The sequence below is a fragment of the Anser cygnoides genome, chromosome 2 (assembly GCF_040182565.1).
Source record: "Anser cygnoides isolate HZ-2024a breed goose chromosome 2, Taihu_goose_T2T_genome, whole genome shotgun sequence".
Lineage (NCBI taxonomy): Eukaryota > Metazoa > Chordata > Aves > Anseriformes > Anatidae > Anser > Anser cygnoides.
In genome coordinates, this window is record NC_089874.1 from 26565982 (window position 1) to 26574418 (window position 8437).

General features: G+C 39.6%; 1 protein-coding gene across 8 annotated transcripts in view; it reads left to right on the plus strand.

Moving 5' to 3' along the window:
- Window positions 1-8437, plus strand: part of PPP1R9A (protein phosphatase 1 regulatory subunit 9A) — a 151652-nt gene that overhangs the window by 136788 nt on the left and 6427 nt on the right. For 3 of the 8 annotated variants that reach the window (XM_066991741.1, XM_048075449.2, XM_048075450.2), the window contains exons 16-19: window positions 1826-2024; window positions 4607-4726; window positions 6651-6674; window positions 7834-8016. In XM_066991741.1, coding sequence (XP_066847842.1) covers window positions 1826-2024; window positions 4607-4726; window positions 6651-6674; window positions 7834-8016 — 526 coding nt within the window. Of the gene's footprint in view, window positions 1-1825; window positions 2025-4606; window positions 4727-6650; window positions 6675-7833; window positions 8017-8437 lie in introns of those variants that run through there. The other 5 variants (XR_010829128.1, XM_048075453.2, XM_048075454.2 and 2 more) reach the window with 5 other exon arrangements.

Sequence of the window (8437 nt, forward strand, 5' to 3'; positions counted from 1 at the left end):
TTAAGCACCGGGTAGCATTTAAATATCAAACACAGCGTGGGAGAAAGGAATACACACTTGTTTGTAGGAAGCACACCCCACAGAACCTGGTGTGTTCCTAATGCCAACACGGTATGTTACAGATGCTTGTGAGATCCAATAGTTATCTTCCTTGGAGGAAGCAGATCTCAGCATAAGATGATCAGTTGCTTATTAGACCATCTGATAAATCAGTTATTTGTATTGTTTGTTACTGAATATTTCTGAGTTTGGATGCAGTTACCAAAAACAAAGTTTAATACTGCTTTCAAACTCAAGATTTGTAAGCATTTATAATCCTCACTGTGCATCTGTAAGCTGAAATGTTATTATTTCAGTGTAACTTTTTAAACACCAGTTGTCACTTGCTTTGTTAGTAACTCCACAGAATTTGCCTGAGAAAAATGTGAGGATGTTTTCTTTACATTCCAAAGCTGCATAAGATCTTTGAAAGAAGGAAAATGATCAAAAGACAGCATCCTGTTACAATTATTTATGTCCATTAGAGCAACTGACTGACATAGGATTAATCGTGCTGTCAGATGTATGTTGCAAGCATTATTTTGCCATTGCCAAAAAATAGCACTCAAAACGTGTAGAAGAAAATCCTGAATTATTTCCTAAGACTACCACTGATGTTAAATATATAAAAAAATCTCCCATTTAAGCAGAAAGTATATAGTTCCCATTCTGGCGCTAGGTGATTGAGGCAACATCATTGGTTTTTCCTTTCCTTTTTCGAGCAATATCTGAGCATGAGGAGGGAGCACGGGACTGTGTCAGACATATCTACCTTTATAAAGCAAAAGGGGGAGAGGGTTCTTGTTCTGCTTCGCTGCCTGGGGGCCTTCTGACAACCTCCATTTCATCCATACAGAGAAGAGATTTCACAATACACAGAGCTAGGGATTATGTTCATCATGATTTAGAAGCTGTCCAGAAGGTAGAAGCTGAGGGGAGATTTATATGATTGCAGTTTGCTGGTGGCTGCTAAGGGCAGTACAAATTTCAAGCTCTGAAGCAGGCTTAGTTAACATTAATATATAACTTGATATAGTTAATATGAGAACATGACATATGCATAAGTTCTTTGATGTAGGCACTTTGAACAGATATCTTTAATTTGCATACTGTGTTGTTGACATGATATAAATATTTATAAAATGCCAATAATTCAGGCATTTTATTTCATAACTGATACCTTTGATTTGATCACATTATCCCTTGTAATATTTGTTAGTACAAAGAGACAAGCTACCAATATTACATAGGTTTTTCTATTAGTATTTTGAATATGTAATAATTTTGAAATCAAGATCTCTATCAGCATTTAGGTGTTGTAACCAAGGTACATCTATGTAGTGGATACAGGCACACCTGGTTCGTTCTGCCTGTTGTCCAAATCTAAGCCAGACCTGTCTGGGAACCAGAGCCTGCTTGGGACAGTGCTCTCTGATCTATTTAATCGTGCTGAGATACCACCAGGGCTTGGAAAAGCACCAGCACAACGCGTGGCTTCTTGACTAGAGGTGGTTCACAACAAAACACAGGTCTTTTGGGTTGGCATCTGTCCCATTTGCTGGATACATGTTATCTGAGAGAGCTTGAGTTAGAAAAAAAACCAGAACACACTTTTTTCTTCTTTTGTTAAAAGAGAGATTTCAAGAATGCCATTACCAGCTGCATGCCCCTCTGGTGATTAGTCACAGTTACGTGGAATGTCACTCTTTTTACAATTAACTACCTCTGTAGCATTTTTTCGTATTTGCTACTCTAACACAAATTCCTGCTCCTTTCTCTTAAACAGGAACACCAGAGAGATGCTGCAGAAATCAGCAAACACTAAATCTTTATCAGAGCGATCCTCCTCTCTCCCACACTGTGTACCATTCACATGGTATGGAGAGAGTGGCAAGGGATCCAATTCTTCCAGCAACCTGCCATCACCTACCAGCTCAACCGAACCTTCCTCTGAAAATATAAGTCCAGCTAAAAAAGGGTCAAAGGTAGAAAATAAAAACTACCTTATTCCCACTGTGTTGAGTGGCATAATTGGCTTCATGTTTCTGGAAAAAGAACAGGCCAATATGTTAGTACTACAATAAACAGTGCATGGTGTTCATTGTACGGTAAAAGTTCATCTGAGCAGAGCATCTCCATCATTGTACCATTCCACATTCTGCCTTTTTACTCTGTCTTTCTCTTAATGTACATTAATTCAGTAAACTAACTGTGGTGTGCTGTACTGTAACAAAAACAAGTGGTGCCAGTGGAAATTAGCATTTGGATCCACTGAACAAATGCTAGATTTGTGTATTCAATTGTAGATATTTTCTGCATTCTTCAGGACTGATTGTGGGAATACCTACCCATTTTTAATGTATTCAAATGAGATGTTTGCAAGTGAAGAAATGTTGTATGCTGTCAGTCATTTGCCTTTTTCTCCCCCAATAATGAAATCTGCTTGTCATGCATGCTGGATGTTGGATTTAATTCTATATATGAAGATGCTTGAACTACAAATACGAACTATTGCGATTTAATACATCTGTGTTATTCCCTTCTATGTGCATGAATATTTCAGCATGATAACTCATTAAATAACCCTTAGTTCTAGTACTATACTTAGCTTTTTCATGTTTATTTTCACTTCTGGAAAATATTTCTCTGCCTGTATTCTCTTAACTTGTAGCAATTTACTTTTTATATCGATCTGGTAGGAAGAAACAGATGTGGTTCTCAACTGTATATACAGGAATTTGAATCAGAAATCTAATTTCTCTGACTGCTGCAGAGGCATGCATATGCACGTACCTAATAGCTGTTTCCACGGGTATTTCTTTTTCTTTTGGTGCCATAAGCTTGTGATACCTTACTTCTGCTGTGCACAAAGCCACGCGAGGTCACAGTTGTGGTTGTGCCGTATGGAAGGGAGAGCAGCACAAGGTTGGCCCGTGCAAGTCAGATTGACAGAGAAGACCACGGATGAAGTCTCAAGACAAAAAATAATAATAATAATAATAATAATAATCAGCTACCTGGTTTCTTTTTAAAAGAAAGATGAGGATTAGACGTGTAAATCCTGTTTGTGCTGTTAAACAAACATGTAAAAATAATTTTCAATTTGGGAAAAAAGTAACCTTTTACAGTTACTGTGAGGCTGTGAAGGTTGTTGTGTTCAGTTTTTCTTCATCCTGCTCTCTCATTATTATTACTAGCAGGCCTTGGCTATCTTGTGTTTTTCCCACAGACAATTAAAAAGACTAAAACTTCACGTAGAAGTGAAACACAAAATAGAGTTAAAAGAAAAATCAGAGTACTTAAAAGGGAAAAAAAAATGTTCTTCACACAACAGGAGTTATAGTTGTTGAACTCCTGGCCTAAGAGTGCTGTGGGGGCTAAAAGATTTTCTTGTCTACTGCAAAGAAATAGGAAAAGCAGGACATTAATTCTAAAAGTAAGCGTGAGAAAACTGAACAGGAAAGCTTTTTGGTGTTCTGTGTTAAGGTTACAAGTTCTTAAATTAACAGTATCTATGCTGTTATTTAGGATTTAAAGCACAGCATGATACCACTAATTCAGATGGATTTCCAGCAAAACTGAAGAGGATCAACACTTGGTGTTTTGGAAGGCTTGTTTTTTCAGATAAAATAGGTCAAATGTCTTTTGGGGGGGATAAAAGAATACGTTTTTAGTTGTTCTTTTTAGTTTTGACGTTTGGATCGATTCTTTTAAAACTGAATGTCAAAGATAAATCAAGTTTGATACTCATTTAGGTGATAGGGTAGAAATTAGAGGTCTCAAAAGAGAATAGAGGTCTGTATCATCAACCGTATATTTGATGTAAATGGAATATTACGTTGTCTTTTTTTTTAGATTTTGGTGTGTTTTTTTTTATGGTTCCCAAATCAAGCTTTCCCAGTCTAACATGTTAATTTTTGTATTCTTCTGATGGTAATTTTGCTGCATTCCTGAAAAAATGTGCACACTTTTGATATTCTTTGGTGTTTTATGGTTATTATTTCAGTCAATAACATTCAATACAATATCTGAAGATGTCTTTTATTTTCAATTTATTTTTTTTCTAAAGGTATAGGCAAAGAGGGAAGAATCAGAAATGGGTTCACAGGATATTCTCATTGCTCTTTCAATAGCAGTTTTCACTTCTCTCTGCTAATTAATCCTCTGTCCTATTCTTTGTACTACTGCGTGCACTGTGCTTGTCCTAAATATTTGGAGGACAGCAAAATGCTATCGATTAACCGGCAGAAGCAATAATACAGCTCCATGATGACAGACAGTATCTTAAGAGGAAGTCTATAAATTGCTTTCAGGCCGCTTTACTGCTCACTGAGACATTCAGCTGGCAAAGATGTCTCTTGAAATACACAGTGGCAAAAATATAGTGTATTCTATAAGTCATTAACAATACAAAAGATTAGGCTTCCTCATGTGTATTGTTACTATTTTGGTACATAATTGATATCACTCCTGACCTGTGCCAACCTGGAAGACAGAAAGCCAATTTCCCTTTTAGCTACACATTTGAGATTGTTTGGTCATTCTAACTCATCTTTTTTCTCTACAGAATTTCACATTCAACGATGATTTCAGCCCCAGCAGCACAAGTTCAGCTGATCTGAGTGGTTTAGGAGCAGAGCCTAAAGCCCCGGGTTTCTCACACTCCTTAGCACTGTCATCGGATGAGGTATGTTGATGAAATTGTTTAAGATGGGAAATAGTCATTTTCTTTCTCCCGTGGCATTTTTCTTGATAATTACTCAAATAATGAAGGGATGTTTTGAGGCAGTAGAAGGGAAGAGAAGGAAATGAATCTTGGTTTTTAGATTATATATTTTGTTGCTGTTGTTCATATAATGATTATTTTAAATGAAGGTCCTATGGTATTATCATAGGATTGTTATGCAGTATTGTAAAATGCAGTTGGTTTCCTAAGAGATGTTCTATCCTCACATATTTCAATACACTTTTCCTACGTTCTGAATATGTATATGTGGACCTATATGTACATGCACTAAAACAGACATAGTTGAGGCAGTTTTGAGATAGTAAAGATACAGTATAACTGGATAAATGTGATTGAAGTGTATGGTACCTTCACCTAGACTATTTTTTACCCTCATACATTAAAATAATGATGACCTGTACATGCAGCTATTGTGTATTCCTGTACCTGACTGTGTATATAATGATTAGAATGTGTATGTGTTAATCCAGTTTGCCTCCTCTTTGTGCTTGCTCTGCACATACACAGTGGATTTGAGCTCAGTTCATCAAACTAGATGTTTGAACAGTGATGATGTGAAAAAGCATTCCTAACCCCATAAATTGGTAACAGAATTGAATGGAATATAATATATTGAAAACACGTTTCCATGATTCTATTTTTTATCTCAATCGTCAGTGAAGCTGTGCAATTTGACAGTAGCTGACAATGTGTCCTGTGGACTCAAGAAGCCTGTGCTTTTGTTCTCTTATAAACACTCATTACAAACTTAATATTTCTCACTTGAGATTTAAACCAGGGATTTTTCTAGAGAGGAGGAACTTTAAGCATCTGTGGCTTTTTTTTTTTTCCTTAATGACAGTAGTTAAGTTTGTGCTATTACTGCTGGCATGCTTTGCATAGGTTTAAAGAATGAAAGCCATTCCATGCCAACATCATTTGCCAAAATGGAAGTCTGCAAGACCAACCATTGTTTAGAGGTTACTTACTGCAGATAATAAAGGGCAACAATTTTAAAGAATCATAGGAGAGTGGTAGACAGGAATCTGTATATTCTTTGAATTACTGAAGACAGCAAAAAGATCATTAATGCTTTGTTTAGTGTTGATACTATCTTGATAATATAATTCATTCTTTTATCATTTTTCCTTCGAGTTATATTATGTATTTGATTGTGATAATGCCCTGTTCCCAGTAGCGCTGAATTAAAAATTGGAGAATGCTTTCAGTTGGCTTGTTCGATTTTCTACTTGGACACTTCTAAAATTCCAAGTCTGAACAGGTCTATAAAAACAAATGTGTTTTCTCCATCCTCTGCAGCGTCCCAAGCTGCAGCCTGTGAATAAGGTAGCAAGGTCAGTGAGAGCTGCAGGGGAAACCTGTGCAGCCGCCCTGGCAGGGATTAGGCTGCCGTTGCTCTTGAACCTGCTGTAGGGCATTGCTGAGAGCACTCCTTCGCTCAGGCTTCTGGGGCAGATCTGACATAATTATCTGAAGGAGACAAAACAACTAAAGGAGAGGGTAGGGAGGGAACCCTGGGCCTGTGGTTTGTTGTCCTCTCACTAAGGAGTTTTTGCTCTTGCAATCGGAGCCATCAGGCAAGGTCCCATTGATTCCAGTGTGTCAAGACCAGGAGCTTAAGGGGTTTCACGGGCACAATCTCAGGCTTAGCTGCCAAACCATGTGTGTGCTGAGCTTTCAACATAATCTCTCTGCTTCTGGAAATAATTTTGTTTTAAAGAAATCTCTTTGTTTTTTTGACTAGCCATATCTGTTTGCAAATCTTGGTGCTGCCCTTGCCCAAACTTTTACATGCTGTTACATGTTCTGTATTTTGTTTCTATAATGCTTTTCTTTCCCATTTCTTTGTTGCTCCCTCACTCAGAGCCTGGATATGATTGATGATGAGGTGAGATACCAGTGTGCTGTTGTGGTGAACTGTGTGACCATCGCGTGGCAATGTGTCGTCTCATTTGCAGATTTGCATTTCTTGTTTTACCGTGTCGTGTGGCAAAGCCCCTCGTTCGAGCACAACACGCAGTTGTCACTGCCTCTTCTCGCGTCGTCTTCAGTTCCTCTCTCCTCTCAAGGCCATGGCAAAGTGCAGTTTTTGTGTGTGTTGGAAGGGGGAGGAGGGTCTGTGTCAGAGCACATCCACCAGGCCAAGCAGCAGCAGCACCAAGCTTCTGCTGGCTACACGAGAAGGAAAAGATAGAGCTTAAACGCTCATTTTCCTGTCCCTGTGAAATGAGTGGCCAGAAGCTGAAAGAGCTCCAGCATCGTCTAACCCGGTGGAAAAGCTGTAGGAACAGGAGGCAGCTGCTGCAGCCCGGAGCAGCTGCTTTGCTGACCGGAGCTTGAACAGAGCAGCTTTTGTCTCAGGCCCCACTGTCATACCCTGGGGGGAAGAAAGTGGCGGAGGGGGGACATGGGGGGGCTAAAGCAGCTGAAGCCCCACCTGCCCCTCCTGGTGCCGTGTCCGTGCTCTTCTCTGCAGCACAGACAGGGCTGTGGGATTGCTGTGTGTTCCTTACCGCTCCTCTGTGTCATCCCATAGTCCTCCACGGGTAGCATCGGTCTCGCTGGCTGTTCGGTGTCACCGCTTTGAACTTCAGACTGGTTTTCTGAGTTGGCTTTTTTTTTTTTTCCCCCCTGAATTTCCTGTTTCATAGCTTAAACACAACGTAAAGATCGGTGAATGTGCCTAGGAAGTGGAATGCAGAATTCACTGCATCTGGTAGAAAGATCGTAATTTGGGGAATAAAAGTCTTGAGATGGCGTAGGAGCGTACCTGTTTTAAATTGTGCCACCTGGCCATTTCAGTCCCTGCTTGTGTTAAAGGGAATGCCAGTTCCTTTTTCTTGTTCTATTTATAAATAAAAAACTTTTTAGGTACCATGCATCAATTCTGGTGTCTGGCTAGATACAGATGTAACACAGTGGCGTGAAATTGTTATTATAGCAGTATAAAGATAGCACAGGCACCTCTGCCGGCGGCTTGTACAGAAGAATGCTGTCTCTGGTCAGCGTTTCCCTCTTAATAATAACGCAGCATGTTTTTGTCACAGATCCTGGATGACGGACAGTCTCCAAAACACAGTCAGTGCCAGAACCGGGCTGTTCAGGAGTGGAGCGTGCAGCAGGTTTCCCACTGGTTAATGAGCCTCAACCTTGAACAGTACGTGTCTGAATTCAGTGCCCAAAACATTAACGGGGAGCATCTTCTTCAGCTGGATGGGAGTAAGCTCAAGGTAACTGCCTGACTGGACTTAAGGAGTAACTGTATTATTTATTGTCACTGGAGATCATCTTAAAGGAAGCAAGAATTCAGAGAAAAGGAAGAATCCAGAAAGCAGAGGACCCCTGTCCGTGGAGTGGTGATAGACTAGAATAATAAACAGGGAGTAGAAAGCCGCAGCAGCACTTGGAGAAATTCTCATGTGCACGTAGGTTTGGAAGCTCCAGAAACAGGGGGCATTTGCTGTGTGAAAACTCTGGGTGCACGCGATGTACCCATATTTGCATGCACAACTCATATAGTAGCACGTGTAAGTGGTATTTACATGCATGTATTTCTCATCCAGCTCTCTTCTACAAGAAGGTGATTCAGAGAAGATTGTGAATAGAAATGCATCAGGAGTAGCAACTGTGACGTGGATTACTGTGGTACTG